Below are 19,367 nucleotides of genomic sequence, written 5' to 3'. Positions count from 1 at the left end.
ATTACTACCAGCATGAGAGAAGTTCCTGAAAAGAGTTGTTCACTCATGATGCAAAAGAAGGATAAAACACCATGGTAGAACTCGGATTTGGCGAAACAGAGGAGAATGACACGAACGAAAAGCATAAATTCGGCCAAACGATTATCATAGGGACGCTTTTTCGAAAGGACCAAATCATTTGAGGCAACCTTAAAGCTAAAGTGAATCCGTGTCAAAGAACGCAGCCAGCAGTGGGGGAGGCACAGTGAGCGATGAGGAAATGGCAAACTATTTGCTTGAAGTACACTTTCCAGTCAGTTTCCAGGATCTTAGCTCGGGGTCTACAGACACATACAGTCTTCAACCGGAAGAATCGACTCTGGCATGCAAAATAGTTTCACGGGAGCGAGAGAAATGGGCATTTAACTCGCTCCATCAATACAAGTCTGCAGGTCTGGACGGCGTTATTCCAGCTCTAGTAATAGAAGGATTAGATGCCCTGTGCCTATACATTCGGAATATATACCGATTGCCTAGCGCATGCTTATATTCTAACCAGCTGACATGATATGAAGGTAAAATTTATTCCTAAACCAGGGAAACCCACCTACATAAATGCCAAAGGCTTCTGACCGATCAGTCTAACTTCTTTTCTACGGAAGGACTAGAAAAACTAGCAGATCGGTTCGTAAGGGATACAAATATCCCTAAGTGGCTACTTCACTGTAGGCAACATGCAAACCAGAACGAGAAATCCACGGAAACAGCACTCTATGAACTAACGGTAAAATTGAAAAGGCAATGTCTGATAAAGAATATGCCTTATTTTTATTCTGTTAAGGGAAAGTCGCACCGCGTCCTTGAAGAACTATTGTGCCCCTTTTACTGGTTATAGTGTACCTATTGATCATAGTATCTCAAGCAGGCCTGTAACCGTTAGGAACTTTAGTATGCTCCCCACTTCCAGAAGTTTCAGCTTTGCATCTGGTATTAAGTGTTCTCCCAGATGTATCGACCTACTTCACACAAATGCCGGACACTGTCCCAGGACGTGTATAGAGGTTTCGTCCTCCTCCTCACAAAACCTGCAGGCAGTGTCCGTAGATATCCTTAGCTTCCCTAGGTGATAGTTCAGCCGACAATGACCAGTGAGAATTCCCACTATGATTCGGAGGTTCTTTTTGGTGAGGTTTAAGCAATCCTTTGTACGCATGGGTTCGTATCCCCCAATAAACACCCAGATTTGTCCTCGAAAAGACGTATTCCGTCATAATCACCAAAAGAGAGGAATGACCGATAAATGGCCACGAATCTTTTGCGATTACAGACTTAATAATCTTCACTGAAGGATCAGTCATGGAAACGGATCGGGTACAGGGGTGTTCTCGGGAAATCCGATTACGGAACTGGCTCGAATTCTCAGAAAAATGATGACCATAATCCAGATGGAGATATATGCCATTTCATTGACAACAAAAGACTGTGTGCGGCCAAAATGGAGGGATCGCATCACTCGACTCTGTTCCGACAGTCAGGCAGCATTACCAGCACTAAACAGCAACGACATGTAGAGCTGTCATCAGATGCTGCTGAAACTTGGCCGACTGAAGGAAAGATTCCTGATATGGGTGCTAGGGTACTCAAACATCGCTGGTAATGAGGAAGCTGACAGAGTGGCTCGCCAAGGTTCCCAATCTACACTGGTGGGGTCAGAACTAGCTTTTGGCATTCGGCCATTTACTGTCAAGTCTACTCTGAAGCGGGAAACGGCAAGGATTCTCCGAATGGTAGGGCCTTTAACGGGACATTGCCCCTTAAATTATCTATCTAGTGGTCTCGGACATATGCAGCCAATGCAAAGAGGAAGAAGAAACTTCGTATGCAGCTGCCCGGCCTCCTCGGACCTCAGACGAAGATAACTTGGCAAGGTTTTCTTCAGCGAAGAGTCCGAAGATCCGCGAAAGACTGAGAACGCAGTCGGTGAGAGGCGCATGAATAGGCGATCTCCAGATATAGTACAATGGGCCTAGCAAAGGTCTGAGTGCTTGGAGCAGCGGCTCCCCCCACAAAACTAAGCTAACTAACAAATAAAACATAAAATGATGCAATATTGTTCGAATTCCTTTCGTTGTCTCTATGAAAAGAACAATCCCCAATATGGAACGTTTCCAAACTACAATTTTTTTTAGATCGTTCTCCAACTCGTATTTTATCCGCTCCCACTTCTGCTGATCTAATAGCATCACTTGACCCGCGAAAGCATCACACATTCATAAAAGATACTCTAAAGCAAATCCTTCAGAAAGTGAAAAACGATCAAAACAACGAAGCAACTGAACAGTGAAAATCCATTACACCACTTCCTCTGCAAAATTCACTTTTTCAATTTCTAATTTTCTCTAATCCGCCCCTTCCCCGTAAGCTTTTCCCCCGGAAAATATTTCAATATGAAATTTCAGTTTTCCCGAAAAATCCAATTTTCTCGTCATCACCCAGAATTTCATTGGTTTCGTCAATGGGCTTCGAATCTGTGCATGTTGCGATAACAGCGATTGTTGTAAATAGTAGCATGAAGAGCAGCCACATGATGGGAAAAGTCTAATGCGAGTGTGTGATAGCTGGCAGAGTGGGCTCGACAAGTATTCGAGCTCAAGTAGATATCAAAGATAGATGAACTATAACATGATTCCATTATTTATGAGCGGCTTCATTACAAAATATAATTTTCCGAGCCAATGAACTGTCTATTTATTTATTTATTTATATTTATTTCAATAAAGTAAAGATGAATGGGCCCGAGATTGATGGTGAAGGTGAACAGGAGTGGAGACAAATACCCGTAGATATTGCACATCCATCTATGCGTATGTTGGATAGATAGTAGATATTTTCTCCTCTTCTCATTCTCCAAATTGGAATTCTGGGGATTATCCCCGTTATGAAAAAAGCAAATACTCGAGCGTCGAAATGCTGTATTCTTTGCTGTACTATTTGTGTCCGATTCGGCGAGCCTTTTCCTCCTGCTCTTCGCCATTCATAGGCTGATTGGATTCGGAGTTATCCTTCTCCACTTGGCTACAAAAGTGGTAATCGTTCGACCCGGAGATGTGGAAAATTAAGGGCACCATCTGTAATATATTTTTCTAATTCAATCTTTTTCTACATATGTATTCACTTCATCTGAAGCTATTGCTATTTTCCGTTTTCCGAGGTCTAAAAAGCATTTTCCACATTTACTTTCAGGTTCAATAAGCAACATCGATGACACGGAATACCACTGCAACAAGACGCACATTCGGAAAGTTATTTCAGGCGTTGTCGGAGCTGCTTCCTCAGTAACATCCATCCAGGTTGCGAATTTGCTCCGATTGTTCCGAATTCCACAGGTACGACTACAAGAATTACCGTTGATGTGTAACGATTATTTCTACTCTTTAAATACAAGCTATGTCGGTATCGACTGCCATTCATATTTCCACCTAGTCAACGCTTGGTCTTTGGCATTCCGAGCAACAATTTAAAGAATTTTCCACCCAACAAATCAATTCTTTTTGCTCAGCGTCTTTGATTAAAAATATCCGGGAGAAGAAAAGGAGATTAGAGTAGCACATCTGGAGTGAAGGCAAAAGGACGTGATGTTGAGGTTCGCTTAACAGCTCTACCAGACAGAAAACGTTTTATTCTGTTTTCGATTTTCTCGCATCGAACTGTGAAATTCAATTTATGGCAAACAATAAAGGCATTTTATTTGCAGCAGGAGAAAAATATTTAATGGCAGATGTAACATCAAAGGCGGTGCAATCATCTTGAATTGGTGAGAGGGGATAAATTTGTGCCACGTTACAAATGATTTCGTTAGATCGGTTAGTTCCTTTCACTGAATTGTGTAAGGATAAACATTTGAGCTTATAAAAAGTAACGCGGTTTGACACTTGGGACGGAGAATACTTGAATATTTCAAAGTTAAGTGATATGATAATGGGAAAAAGCTATATCCTTGCTTTTCTCCATTATCCTATCCGAAACTGGCTGCGAATTCTAATGGCCACAGACCACCCTTGAGAGGGATGAGTGAACAGCAAAAGTGAACAAAAGATTAATTATATACATACCTGGCGTACCAGGTTTATCCTCACCTGAGTTGCAAACGCAGAGCTGCATGCGACCAGGCGCGTGTCATGGGTTGCGGGTAATGACATGACCCACCGGGTCAGCTGCGAATATAGCAAGTTAATCTTGTAAATAAGTAGCCGCGGACAAGCAGAATGTTTCCCTTTGTGTTCGTCCTCCCTTACAGATTCTTCCCGTTCAGGGGGAGTAGACCTCCTTAACAAATCCATAATCCGGGGTGAAGGGATCGACGCGCCTATCGGATGAATTGCAGTGACGTTACACTGTATTTCAGCGGCTTCCCTCCAAATACCTTCCCTACCTTTGGAGGTAGCCATGGGACATTGCAACATTGGGGCTCTGTTGCAGGGTTGATTGCCTCCCCAACACTCGTGGGAACAGAATTGGCGAAAATATTTTAAATTTTTTTAATGGGACCCCAGGGACACGAAGACAGTACCCAACGGCTCAGGAATCCGTTAGACGAGACTGTGACTTCCGAAAAGGCGCTTTCTACTGTGCATAACAATGTAGCCTCAACATCATCTCACGAGTCTCTGCACCAGGCCTCTCATTCTGTGTTGACTTCGCCTGCAATGCCCTCCTACATCAGGGTTGCTTTCACTGGCTCTACACCCCTAATCCAGCGGCCCCCATGCGACGAGTTACGGTCCACCGAGCCTCCGATATTGTCTCGCTCCATCGCGCCTACGACGGGACAATATCCGCAGCCTCCTCAGCAAGTTTTGAATCGGAACCCAGCCACCCCACTTTCTGACATCGTTCCTGTCGCCAACGAAGCTCCGCTTCCCGCAGCCGCCATATATCCTGGCACTTCATCCATCCATACCAGTGGCCCCAAGTTAAAGGTGGCGTCCCCACCTAAACAGTTCTTCATCTCCAGGCTAGCGTTCACAACTTCTACGGACGATGTTTTGGAGTATATAAGGAGCAAAGTTGGTTTACTCTCTGTCCTGCATTAAACTTACAAAAGACGACAACACCGACCGGGTGATTGCATCTCTCAAGGTTACTTATCCACACGAAGTTGATATCCTCGGCAACCCTTCTTTCTGGCCTGAAGGTGTATTCATCAAGCCATATAAGCGCCAGAATTCGCGGGTAAATTTCAGGGCAACCCGCCTGCCTCGCCGAGCTATATAACTGGATCCATATTCACTGTCCGTCTGTTTTATCAAAAAGTCAGGGGTTTAAGAACCAAGCTGGGGGCCTTCAATTTATCCGCGCTGGCTCAGCAACACCATGCCATCAGTATCTCCGAAACCTGGCTAGACAATGCCATATTATACTCCGAGCTCCCCGAAGGGTACTCCACTTTCCGTTGTGACAGGGACCGGGATGCTTCTCGTAAGTCCACTGGCGGTGGAGTCCTAATTGCTATAAAAGATTCATTCCCCGCTGAACTCGTCTTCTCCTCCTCTGGCTTTCCGTTTGATTGTGTTGCTCTTCGTGTCTCCCCACCCAACTTCCTCCCGTTCATTGTTTCTTGTGTATATGTCCCCTGTGCTAGCCCTTCTCACCTGTATCAAGAATTGTTTGACAGTTTGTCTGAACTCCTTACCGTCAGATTCCCTTCCCTCCCTTTCTTCCTTTGTGGAGATTTCAACCTCCCCATGCTCAACTAACCTAATCATCCTAGTCTTCCAATTCCCTCCAACAACCTCTCCCATTCTTCCCTCCCACTTTCTTCCTTTATGTATACTTGCTCTGCCCTGAATTTCAATACCACCAAAAATTCCTTGGGCCGCACTCTCGATCTCTTCCTTTCCAACCTCCCCGAGCGCCACCTCTCTTTATTTCCTGGCACATCCCCGTATGTAAAAACCGACGTTCACCATCCCGTGGTTGAATTTGAAGAGGAGCTCCCTCGTTCAAAACCCAAAACCAAGCGTAAACCCACTAAGTTCAACTTCCGCAAAGCCAATTTTGACGGTCTGAACTCAGCTTTAGCGTCTTTCAACTGGGTGCATATATTAAGTAATTCATCGTGTGATCAAGCTCTCAACACCTTCTACAATATCCTCTCTGATCTCCTCTCCTGTTATGTCCCTTCTTCCCCTCCCTGCCTACGTTCTTTCCCCACTTCGCTCACAACAGAACTTCATATTAACATTCGCTTGAAACATACACTGCGGAAGAAGTTTCGGGCTTCTAAAAAGGACGCCGACCTTGCTCACTTTAAAGCTATACGATCTACTGTGAAGTCAATGGTCAGAAAAGCGCGTAAAAGGTACCTATTGAGCGTCGAAGCCGCCCTTGCCCGCGGTAACTTAAAACCCTTTTGGTCTCACGCTCGCAACTCTCGTAATCCAACTCAATCTGTCCTTTCTTCTATCAGCTTCGCTGACTCCACTACCAACTCCTCACAACAATCCTGCGACCTTCTCTGCACCTACTTCTCTTCAGTGTTTTCTCCCTCGAGCCCTTCACCCTCTACACCTTTCATAACCACAGACTCCTCTGAATCACTAGCCATTCTTCTCCTTACGTCTTCCTTGGTTGAGTTCCTCATTGGTAACGTTGACCCCAATGTCGGACCTGGCCCCGATGGGCTTCCTAATCTCTTCCTCCTTAACTGTAAAAAACACATTTCCCTCCCTGTGTATAATCTACAACAAAAGTCTAGACGAATGCTACTTTCCCCGTCTCTGGAAAGAGGCCCTTATCATTCCTATCCTCAAAAGCGGAGACCCTTCCCTTGCCGTGAACTACCGCCCCATTTCCCTTCTCTCCTCTTGCTCCAAAATCCTAGAAAGATACGTCAACGACTGGTTGACCGCGCACTTCGGTCACCTCATTGTCAAAGAGCAGCATGGTTTCGTGAAACATAGATCAACGGCTTCAAATCTTCTGGTCTTTACCAACTTTTTTTGCTAAACGCTTGAATTCACGACAGGAGGTACATGCTGTTTATACTGATTTCTCCAAAGCCTTTGACACCGTTGACCATAACATTCTCCTCTCTAAACTTTCTTCGCTAGACTTCCCTCCCTCAGTCATCTCCTGGCGTTCCTCCTATCTCTCATACCGTTCCTGCAAAGTTTCTTTTCATGGTCACTCATCTGGTTCCTTCTCTCCTTCCTCTGGTGTTCCCCAAGGCTCTAACCTTGGCCCCCCACTCTTCCTGTTTTTATCAATGACCTCGCCTCCATCCTTACCTGTCCGTATTTGCTTTACGCAGACGACCTTAAATTGGTTGCCTTTGTTTCGTCTCCATTGGACTGTGCTCTCTTACAATCCAACCTTGATAATTTAGCCCGTTGGTGTTCGGTCAACAAGCTAACACTGAATGTCAACAAATGCCACTGGATGCGCTATTCCCTGAAACCCTCCCCATCATCCTTTTCCTATTCTCTCAGTGGTCAATCCCTTTCACTACTGATCTCCTTCAAAGGCCTGGGTGTAATATTCGACGATAAACTTCATTTCAATTCCCACTTCGTTGACATCATCAATAGAGCTTCCAAAATGTCTGGTTTTATCCTACCTTCCTCGTCCGACTTTAGTTCAATCCAGCCCTCCTTTACACTCTTCAATTCCCTTGTCAGAAACATCCTTGAATATTGCTGTGTAGTCTGGTCCCCCTACCGCATCCGTGACGGCCGCGCTCTTGAAGCCGTACAACGCAAATTCACCCGGATCCTGTTTTGCAAAAAGAACCTTCCTCGGGCTGATTATCCGTCACGACTCCGCACCCTCAATTCCCCTCCCTACAGCAACGCCGTACCTTCCTTGATATGTGTACTCTTTTCAAACTCTGCAATGGTCTGATGGACTGCTCCGCCAACTCGGATATTACTCTCCGTATCGCCTCGTCCCATGACACACGTAATGCGGACATTTTTGATGTACTCTTCGCCGAGCTCGAGATTTACTTTCACTCTCCGATCCCGAGGTTTTGCCGGTCCTACAATGCCCTACAGCTTGGTTCCTTTGACTCTATGTCCCTCTCTAGCTTTAAGCGCAAAATATGCCATTTACTTGCTCCTCCCTCTGAGGACAATATGTAATAAGAAATTTGCTTTCTGTGTATTGTCCTCATTAAATAAATAAATAAATAAACACGGTTAAGGGTCGTTCAACAACACCAGAGCGGCTCTTCGCCTTTGGATGTTTTGGCGGTTATGCCGTCAACCACCAGGGACGGCAGACCTAGGCGTCGTATGGTTTGGACGAACCAACTTAACGAATTTATCGTCCGCGCCTATTGCCGTGTCACGGATTTGGATCGGAATCCATCAGGGTACAGACATCGACTCCATGACGCGTTCATAACCCGCTTCCCGGAACTAAGTCATGTTCCGGAGCAGAACGTTGTCAATCAATACCGGGTGATAGTGAATAACAACCGAGTTGCCTTACCAACTAGGCAACAAATCTTCCAAGAGGTTTCACTTGAGCTCGGGCTGGAGTCATCAAATTACTGGACTAGTCAAAGGCGTAACACAAGTACTCCACCTGTAAGGCACTCCATGAATCCCATAGTCAGGAGAAGCTTAGTAACTGGGGATGTCGACCCAATTTATAATGAGGCTTTGACCGCATTGCAGGTCGCATTCACAGAGTATGTAGAGATTCTCCGAGACGCTAGGCCAAAGATCCCAAAACTGAAGTTTACTTCGGCAACTACTAACATCATTGCTGCCGTTGACAGAATTTTGGCGCATCGTTTGGCTAGCGAGATTACTGTTACAGAGGATCACAGCCTGATCTACGTTGCAGCTGCCACGGTTATTCGGCTCCATAATCAACATCTTAGAGCGAATAACAGAGGTATGCGCAGGAGGACTTTACCGTTCTGGGTGTTTCGACTCAACAAAAGAGTTGAAAAGTTGAGAAAGGAGTTTGGTCGTGTCACCAAGGACTCCTTGGAAATCCATCACCAAGAGTGCACAGATGCGTTGCGAACATCATTGGAAACTACCATCTGTCCAATGATATGCCAATCGAAGAAATCCCCGAGGTGCTGAAGCGGAAACTTGCGGTATGCTCCAATCGCATCCGTAGGTATCAGAAAAGCTTTCAGCGAAGGACAGACAACACATTGTTCTTCCAGAACCAACTGGGATTCTACAAAAATCTCACCAACTCAGATAGGGAAAGTAACCTCGATCTGAATCAGGCAGAAGACTTTTGGAGAAGTGTTTGGAGCGAATCCAGCCGTTTCAATTTAGAAGCAGCGTGGCTCCCACACCTTATGCGTTCATGCGAGGCCCTCCCCGAAATGACCATGCCTGACGTAACTGAAGTCGACGTTGAAGCAGCCCTTGACAAGGCAGGTAACTGAAAGGTGCCAGAAGTTGACAGGATTCACAATTTCTGGCTGAAGCGGTTCAAGAGCACTCACAGGATATTGGCAAATCAAGTTAATCAGATGATTGCCGATCCTGATTTAGTTCCACCATTTTTCACCAAGGGGATAACTTTTCTCATCCCCAAGGAACAGGGTGCCTCTTGCCCTTCAAAATGTCGAACAATTACTTGTCTTCCTACCATCTACAAGGTCTTCACTTCAGTTCTGTGCGCGAACATCTCAAAACATCTTGATGTTCATAAATTGATAGCTGAGGAGCAAAAAGGATGCGCGAAAGGCTCCCGAAGCTGCAAAGAACAGCTGGTAATCAATACGGTAGCTGTAAAGCAGGCTGTCCACCAAAAATGAAACATCTCGACAGCCTACATCGATTATAAATCCGCCTTTGACTCCATATCACATTCGTGGTTACTACAGGTGTTACGCTTGTATGAAATCAACCCGAATGTCCTTCTTCTTCTGAGAACAGTAATGAAGAATTGGAGCACGAAGCTATCGGTATCCTCACAAACATCAGGAGACATACCAATCAGGCGTGGCATTTTCCACTCTCTAAGCCCACTGTGGTTTTGTTTGGCTTTGAATCCGCTATCCCATCTTGTGCATGAAAGCAAATGTGGGTTCCAAGTCAAGCATGGCATATTGTCGAAATGTACATTAAGTCATTTTATGTACATTGACGACATCAAATTGTCTGCCAAAGACGAGAACCAACTTCGCTCCTTGCTGGACATCACCATCCAGTTCAGCAGGGATATCGGCATGCAGTTGGGTTTGGAAAAATGTCGCATCGAAACAATTGTTCGTGGAAAACATACCGACAACGAAGGATACAGCCAAAATAACATCCGAATTGAGGGTATGGATTCGGACGACGTCTACAAATACCTCGGCATATTGCAAGCAACGACACCTGCTGTGGCAATAATCAAATCTAAGTTGCTGGGGGAATTTGAACGGCGTCTGGATCTTGTCCTTAAAACTGAGCTGTACGGGAAAAATAAAATCATGGCAATCAACACCTTCGCCATTCCCGTCCTTCTATACATGAAGAATAACTAATTTTCGTGGATCAAGCCACTGAATTGCCGTACATACCTGAACCCACATATTCCAACCATTTCGAAGCAAAAAAATATGGGAGAGTTCACGAAAAAAAATCTACCCACATATGACATACAAAGCAAAGGTTTCGCCTTGGAAGAAATGCCGATATCCGTCCACTAAGTCGAAATCATCTGCTACGGCCAAAGCAATTAGGGAAACTTTACAAATTGAAATACAAACATATACCCTAGTCTCCTCCGTTATCGCTGTCGGTTGCCCGTAATGCGATTCAACTCCCTGCACAATTTTCCGAGAATCTTGTATTCGCCCTGCACTGTTCTGTGCTATGAATTGTAAGGCCACTCACTCGCCAACCATCTGTACAAGTCGGTCCCATTGGATGGTGCTGCTCGCAACGTGAACTCGAGAAGTTCAAGGCCAAATTTATTGGGACCGGCTGATCGAGAGACGGCCGATGGGCAGAGAAGATTGTTTTTGGTTCGGATTTCGGTCGTATTGGAAGTAAGTGATAGTTCCCTTCTTTGTGCAACAAACCTAAGAGAAGGGTTTTAGACACCGGGGAATCGAAATCACGAGAATTTAATGTGAGGCATTTTCTTGTTTGTTTCTGTTTTGCAAATATCTCGTGTTTCTTTTAGATAACTTCGCAAAGAGGTGAAAGATTGGGGTGATTCGTTGAATAAGAATCGCTAAGGAGCAGTTAGGTCATCATCCTTTGTGAAGTTGAGCCTCTCGAATTTCTAGGGGTATCACAATAGAAAGGAGAGTTTTCGGAACGGATTCACATCAACGGGAGGATTGCTTTTGATTTTCCGCGAATTTCCTTTTTCAATCAAGGAAATTTTATTTAAAGAGATTATAGGTCGGGGGATTTGTCTATAGTTAAGTGCTTAGTTCAGTTTTGTCTGATTTTTGGTGGATTTTCTAGCCTGAAAACTTTCAAAGTTAGTAGTCAAGCGAGATGCAAAAAAAAAATTCTGTTTGTCGAGTGGAAAATTTGAATCGCAATCAAAAAAAGGCCATTAACTGTGTTGAGTTTCTTTCCGACGTCAAGTGAAATTGTTTGACATCGAGGGTAGGCCCTTGGCGAAGTGACTCATAGTTTGGGAAGAGTTTTGCGTTTGACGTAGAGGAGACGCTATGCTAGTTTTGATTCCAAGTGTTTTTGTTGATTTTTCGATTTTTGTGAATTGATGTACAATTCCGAAGAAATACTATTCACGAAGGAGTATTGGCTGCATCATTGACCGGTTATAGTTAGTGTACTTGATATTTAAACCACTCCGTGCTCCCTCAATAATTTGAGAATCTTATTGCTCGGTCCGGTCATCGAGCTGACCATAAGTAGCTAATGTATGGTCAGAATTTCAATTTATTATAAAATTGTTATTTTTTATTCCTTTTTAAATTATGATTTTTAAATGATTAGTTATCATTTTAAGTTTATTATTTTATTTCATTTATTCTTTTAAATTTTTTTAAAAATTTTTTATCTATATTTTTTGTTGGATTCCCCTTTTTTTGAATTCATATACCATGTATTTTAAATAATTTATTTAATTTGAGGGCTTCCTTCTTTTCTCCTCCTCCTCCTTGACCCCGCAAACTCGTACACATTAGGGACATCCTACAAATAATGGTCAGAGGATGTCAAGGAAGGCAGGGGACCTCAAGGACCGCAAGTCGCCGAAAATCTGAGGCCGAGTAAACAATAATTGAGGCGGTTCTCGGCGGACACTTACGACTTCACGGTTTAGCTCGCATTCTGGTTTATCACGTTAGACCGTCGAGAATTCCCTTGTTCGTTGGGTTATTTGTAGATCCGATGAAGACCCACAATTGGTGTAGACACGTTGATTTTGTAAAAATAACACGTGAGGGATCGAAGTGCTCAAAGGAACCCCACGTTTCCGAGCCTGGCCAGCACAGGAACGTGCAAGAACGCGCTAATCGAATGCTTTGATGGAGGTTCAGTATTTGCGGGCAGACCTTCACTGTCATTCAGCCAATTTCTTCCAGGTTTTGGGATAGCTCTTCCCTCTAGGTCGTCTTCGACCACTCAATACGATTGTTTGACTACCCCAATCCAGCGTAGTTCATCACAGAGTTGTCACCCTTACTTATGGTAGTGTGCGAACTATCCACTGCTATGTCCGCCTTCTTCGAAACAGTGCCGTCGTCGGCAGAAACAATGCTTTCCAGATATGCAAAGTGATCAACAACTGTGATATTTTGCCCACTAATCGTCCCCAAATTGGAAGCGCCCCTTGTTCCGTCAAACTAAGTACCTTGGGTTGCTAATATTCATCCTCACTGCTTACCTCCTTTCCCAAATCTACAACCATTTCGGCCAAGTCCGTAAGTCGGTGAAAAAGCACGCAGATACCATCTGCATAGTCGTGGTGCTTAAGACAACGCCACAAACTTCATTTAATCTTGCCACGCCCTTCAGCCAAAGTAGCGTAAATAACGTTATCGATAACGAGAGGGAAAAATATCGCTCAAAAGATCAAATTTGCCGGAGCTGACTTTGACGTAGGAAGTGCGAGTGACTGCCATCCTGGAATCTTGGATATCGTCCTAGACCATGTCCATTAGTTCCAGTCCAATTTGAGTCGTTCCGGAGCATTTTTAATTCCGGCTGTGGGGGTTCAGATATCGGAGTGGCGGAACGATTTATGATGCTCCACAGCAATAAAGGGCTAAGCGAAACCGATCATGGAGAACTTACCTTGGAGGCAACTTTGACAACTTTGTATGGGGGGAACTTGATAAGGCTTGGGAACTCCTCAGTCGGCGCAATAGTAATGGCCGAGCGCTGGTTTAAAAGGAGATTCAGACTCTGTTGGATCCTCCGTCAATCAGCCAGAAAGACGATAGCACACTTGCCAAGGCACTTGATACCAAGAGATCAATGGCCCAGAATTTAAGAAAAGCTGCATGTAATTGCGAAGAGGGTGTGCTTCTCATCCCCTTCATTCTCACCCGGAAAATGGATCACTCGAAGGGAATTTGACTCATCTCTGAGAAACCTCAAACAACCCGTTACCATAGATGATATAGACCAATTTTTTGAGAATCGCTACATCATAATGACCCCTGGCTGGGATGGGACGTGTGGGTCCCCGACATAGGTTCAAGTCAAAATAAAACGGAAGAGAACGTTAGTGAACGAAAAAACCCTCAGGGCTATTGCCTTCGCCGAAAAGACTGATGTGGAAAATAAAAGATGGTTTCCATGCTTTATATGTATGAACGATCATTGGATTCTCAGATGCCCGAAATTACTAAACAGCAATAACAAGGTGGATCTGCTAAGCCATTACAAACTTTAGGTGTTCTGCGCTTTCCATAAGTTTCGGCATGGGGTAGAATGCCACAAGTGTAAGTCGCTAAACTGCAAAATATGCCATGGACAACATGTGAAGACTCTTGATACCTGCAACAATTAGCGGGATAATGCTTCCTCGCAAGACAGCACTACCCATCATGCCGAGAATTCTAATCTAACATCTCATTCCAGTACAATACTTTCCACAGCAGTGGTCAAGATGAAAGCAAGAAATGGATGACTGGCCACAGTTCAGTGCTGGACCAGGGAAGCCAAAGCAGCTACGTAACTGAGGTCCTGGTTCAAAAACCGCGACTGGTCAAAAAGAAAACAAGTATTTTATACTTGTTTTCCTTTTGACAAGGAATTTCAGGAATAGGAGGGTTATCGATAGACAAAGTCTTTGCAATTGTGGTTCTGACTCTGCTATTGGAAGACGGGTCAAAGGTTGAGACTAAGGCAGACGTTGTGAAACGGATAACTAAACGGGGTCTTCCTCGTCCATCACGACGAGTCGGTTCTTTGTTTGTTGGAAAGAGGGTTGCTGATCCAGTTACGGAGTATGCATCTCATGTCCCAGTTCTTCTAGGGTCCAACAATCGACCACAGTTGTTTTTGGAGGGAGTAGAGGTGTCTGAAGGATTCCCTGCGCAGAACACGCGGCTTGGCTTGGTGATTTCGGGTTTGGACAAAATTCTTGGTTGGAACGTCACCACTGCTCATGTGTCGACGGAAGAGTTCGAGCCGAATTTTAGGATCTTTTAGGACAGCATCTCTAGTCTTGACGAAGAGAAGTGTGAAAGCCTTTATCAAACGGAGCATTACCGTGAGGCTAACGGATGATACGTAGTGTCCGTTCCTTGGCGGGAGGGAGATACCACGCTGGGAAACTCTCATCACAACGTAGTCCAGCAGTTTCTCGGGCAAACGAAGCGGTGGCTGAGGAACACTGAACTCAAGAAAAAATCGGATGAGTTCATGTCAGATCATCGAGACTTAGTGTGAGAAAATTCCGCGCCTGACTCTGCTAACGAGACACCGACTGCGCCCTCGTTAGATTGGCCTGAGTGCCGTTCGTTGAAGCAACAACAATCAAAAGGCCGACCCAAACAACGACATAGATTGATACGTTAGATGATGATTGTCGAAAAAAGCGATGAAATCGTTCGAGATGAGCTGACCACGATACCAAAAGAAACAAAGGGCAGAGAAGAAGAAGATAATAGTTATGCACCTAACATACGGCTTGCAATTGGACAACACATGAAAGAATATTTCAAATTTTTGGTTAGGTAGAAATGGAAAAACGTTCATCCAAATTCCTTTACATAAGAAAAGTGCAAACTTTTCACACAATATGCATTCAGTTTTCTGACCAGTATCATTCAGGTTTTTTGGGTAGGAAGTTGAAATACTTTTACACACAAAGCACCGGGCTCCTGTTTTATACAGACTTCCGGCTAAAAATCGCTCTGGAGCGTCAATAACTTCAACCCGAAACTGTTTGACACATTCCCTCATGACAAGCCTATTCATTATAGGCGCAAAACTCAATGGATTCTGGGAGTCTCAGCTACACTGGCATACCTCCTATCCATCTCCCTTTCTTTCGCATTAAGAGTGCTTTCAGTTTAACGTCCCACATGGTTTCACGAGTCTTCGATCTGTAGCATGGCCTCAATTATGGTGTCTGGGGACGCAATACACCCGTCTATCGAAAGATAACGGCGATAGCGTTTCCATTTTCTGCAGAGAAAGAGGTGTGGCACATCTTTGCAATAAATGCAGTCTGGTGATCGGGATTTCCCGATTGTGTGCAGGTAAGATTGAAAATACCCATGTGCGCTGAGCAACTGGGTTGTGTTGAATAGTCAATTTCACCGTGCACCGCACTTTCTCAAAGATGCTATCATCCAAAGAGAGTACGGGCTTCCTCTTTACAAGCGACAGCTTCCTTATTTCCCTCGCTTTCTCTATATAAACTTCCGCTCGGCAGGATGGAGAGCGATCGAAACTACTCCTGCTATCTTCTTTAGGTACAGCTGGCTCTTATAAAGTACAATAAACGGACACAACTCATAGAGCCCCTCGTGTTTGCACTTCCGGTGTATCTTCTTACTAAGGGAATCAGTTCATACTTCGGAACCGTAAAGAAAAACGAATTGAAGCACGCTCATCAGCGCTGGATAGGGAACCTCCGGCATTGGACATCAGCTCGAAAATGACAAATATTCTAGCCACTGCCTTGTATGCGTGTTGCAAATTTGCTGAAAGAAGCTCATTTTCGTCACTACTCTGATGCCGAGGTATTTCACTGCCGGCTTCGACGAGAGTATAGTTTCACCAAATTGAATATGAAGGACTGTGGGAACAACTACTTCGGTTTTCTCCGAAGCTAAGGAGATTCCACTGGCTTACTCGATGCATCACCGTTCCCAGTGGGCGATGAGCATGCTCAACCGTGCATGGGGTAACCAATGCTGCAACATCATCCGCGTATCTGACCAGATGCGAATCATCAGGCATCTCGAGTCGCAGAAAAGTATCGTATAAGGGGTTCCAAGGGCCCGGATCAAGGATAGATCCCTCAGTAGCCCCCGATGTGACCTTCATTCTGCGCTCTCCTTCCCTTATCTCGCAGCGTAGGACAAGGTCCTTTAAACAGTCCCTCCATATCCACAATAGGTAGGCTGAAGTATGGAAACGATTTTCAAGTGCTTCAAGCATGTAGCACCACCTCGCAGAATTGAAGGCGTTTCTCACATCTAGGGTCATGTCGACAGTGGCGACTGTGTGCCTCCGTCACTTTGGGGCCACTTTCTCAACCGTATCAATTGTGGATCGCTCAGCTCTAAAACGATATGGTGTTGGTGAATATTCTCAGTTGTGGCTTGATGAACTTTTCAAGCAGCTTTCCCGCTGTATGCACTATACTGAAAGACCGATACGCTGACGCGCCTCAGGGTCGTCTTTGCCCTTGCTTAGCAGTACAAGTCCCGCAGCCTTTCAGCGGGAGGGAAAAGCACCCGCTGTCAAACATCCATTGAACGTGCCGAGTAGCAAGTTCGGCTTGTATTTAACTACGAGCTTCTCCATTTCGCTAGGAGTACATCCGGTCCTGATTCCTCTTTGTCCTTCAATTTCTTTACAGTGAAGAGTGGGCATTCCTCAGTACATACCTCTTCATTAACAGAGTCAGCTTAGATGGAGTGAAATAGATCTGCACGATTTCTTCCATCTTCCTTGCTTGCTTCCTTGCTTTTATGGAACAGAGTTACCGATGGCCCCCGAGTTTTAGGTAAGTAGCTTATACCCAAGGCGCATGGTTCTCTGCTAATGTCGTGGATTAGTTCCTGCCAGCAGCATGCTTTCTGTCTGCTGATTTCATGGCGGAGTTCCTTTTCCACACTCTTATATTCTGTGGATTTAAGCGTCATATTGAGCACCCTGCATGCTGAGCAATCTATGGAGGTCTGAGGCAGTTCCTTCGTGGGGTGGCTATTTCCTAGTTTCCTTTTGGAAGCCGATGCATTACAAACTGGGGTGATAATGCTCATTGTTGAATCAATTAGCAAGTCAGTCGAAGTTCTTCTATCTACGCTTGGGTCGTGTTGCTAAGTTACCACTTTTAAAGAAGCTGAACAGGCATGAAGGCATGAACTACCACTGCTTTGCCGTGATGAATTCAATTTGCCTGTGATTTTCAATTTTTCCATCCTTTCACTATTATAAAGTGTAAACGATTTCTTGTCTGCATTAAAGTGCCAAGAAATGAATCTTCTATGTAACTGGAAAGCATCCTTCTTGACACATCTGCTGACTTGTAAACATTATCTGTAATTCAGTAATAACAAGCGTAAACGGAAACCATTTAACATCGAAGCCGTAGAAGAAACATATGTTGTGCTTCAAGTGCGAATGAAGCTGGCTACAAAATTACCCCAAACAACAATCCCCTAAGCGGGAAGGAGCACTACATATGTACAAACATATCAATTTTAACCCCTTCTTTATCAGCCCCTTATCAGTCAGCGAAAAACGAAAACGGAAAATGTAGAAAACAGATCACGTACTGGGTTACATACGTTTCGAATAGCAAACGTAATTCTCATGTTCCTTACGTATGTACCACGTTTCTTATATTTCCGAGTAGTCACGTGTTAGACATATGAAATCGCGATAGCGGGAAGTTACAAGATATGAGGGCGTCTAGTGATGGATGAATGGATTCAATTGGCATGCATCAAATGAATAGTAAACAATTGATAACAACTTCGATTGGATCTGAAAAGAACATTTGATGATAATTAAATTACTCCTGGGGAGACTGTTGGCAATCAATTACTAAACCGTCCATGCACATGTATCTACACATGCACCATTTCTGCTATTGCAGATTTAAAACAATTTCAGATGAACAAGGCACAAAGTGAAGTTGCTGAAATCACTATAAGTTTTTAAATGGAATTATAGATTTTCTGATACGATGATAAAGGCTGAGGGGTTGAAAAATAAAATTCCTCTCCCATCTCATTTCGTATCAAACTAACTGTAATCCTCTAGCTTTTCAACAAGACATAAATTACTGACTTTCACAAGTTAATCTTTCCTAAGCCCATTTATCATGGCCTCGTATTCAAATGACCCAAGGATTCACTTCACATTCATCTGAAATACGTTTATTGTCGGTTCACCCAAATAATTCTCTTAATGAGGGGTTAGAATAGTAGGTGGCGATTCTAAGCTGTATTAACCAAGGGTTGTAATATCCCTTTTGGGAATATATTCCAGAAATAAAGCTTTCCTTCTATGAACCCAACAGATACAATTTTAATCATTGCTCCCTTTGGATTTTCCTTATCTTGGCAGGTTTCATTCTTCTCGACCAGCCCAGAACTCAGCAACAAGCAGCGTTTTGAATACTTTTCACGTACAATTCCCTCAGATCACTACCAGGTGAAGGCGATGGTAGCTATCGTCCTGCGAATGGGATGGAGTTACGTGTCCATAATCTACGAGGAAAGTAACTATGGAATCAAGGTGAGTAGAATAGCAATCGAAATATTTTATTGTACTGTAAACTGTGTCGTTGTTTATATCAAATGTTTGATCATTAAAAGATCATTAAGATTTATCATTCTAAGCATAAAAGTTAGGGTGAAAAGTGAAAGAGGTAGGGCTTGTTTTATTTAGAGTATTCTGGTATTACATTTGCACCCTGTTGGTAAAAAAGTGAATTTCATAGCAAACCAAATTCTCGTGAATGGAAGAGCCATTAAATTTGAGATTTAGCCAGCCTTTATAAGGGTCTACGCCCACAATGTCGTATATAAAGACTTAGTGGCCCAAATATTTTTGAGCTCCGTCGGCTGTGAATAGGCTTCTGTCATATTGCATACGGATTTTGCTGTCTAGAACTGGTGGTGGTGATTAATAGTAATACACCAATACTCCAGAGATTGTATCTTTTTTCGAAGAACGTCTGCATCACATTAACTGCGGATAGTGTGGTGAAAATACAAAGCAAACCCTTATTAAAAGGGG

The 19,367-nt window shown here is 44.0% G+C and overlaps 1 protein-coding gene across 1 annotated transcript in view; it reads left to right on the top strand.

Annotated features, from left to right (window-relative positions):
* The window catches only part of LOC119655813 (metabotropic glutamate receptor 2-like), a 195,636-nt gene that overhangs the window by 12,390 nt on the left and 163,879 nt on the right, over window positions 1-19,367 (top strand). Inside the window, exons 2-3 of the mRNA XM_038061918.1 lie at window positions 3,223-3,365; window positions 18,693-18,863. Coding sequence (XP_037917846.1) covers window positions 3,223-3,365; window positions 18,693-18,863 — 314 coding nt within the window. The remainder of the gene's footprint in view (window positions 1-3,222; window positions 3,366-18,692; window positions 18,864-19,367) is intronic.

The sequence above is a fragment of the Hermetia illucens genome, chromosome 4 (genome assembly GCF_905115235.1).
Source record: "Hermetia illucens chromosome 4, iHerIll2.2.curated.20191125, whole genome shotgun sequence".
Classification (NCBI taxonomy): domain Eukaryota; kingdom Metazoa; phylum Arthropoda; class Insecta; order Diptera; family Stratiomyidae; genus Hermetia; species Hermetia illucens.
Note: the sequence above shows the minus strand (reverse complement) of the source record. Positions and strands in the feature narration are given on the sequence as shown.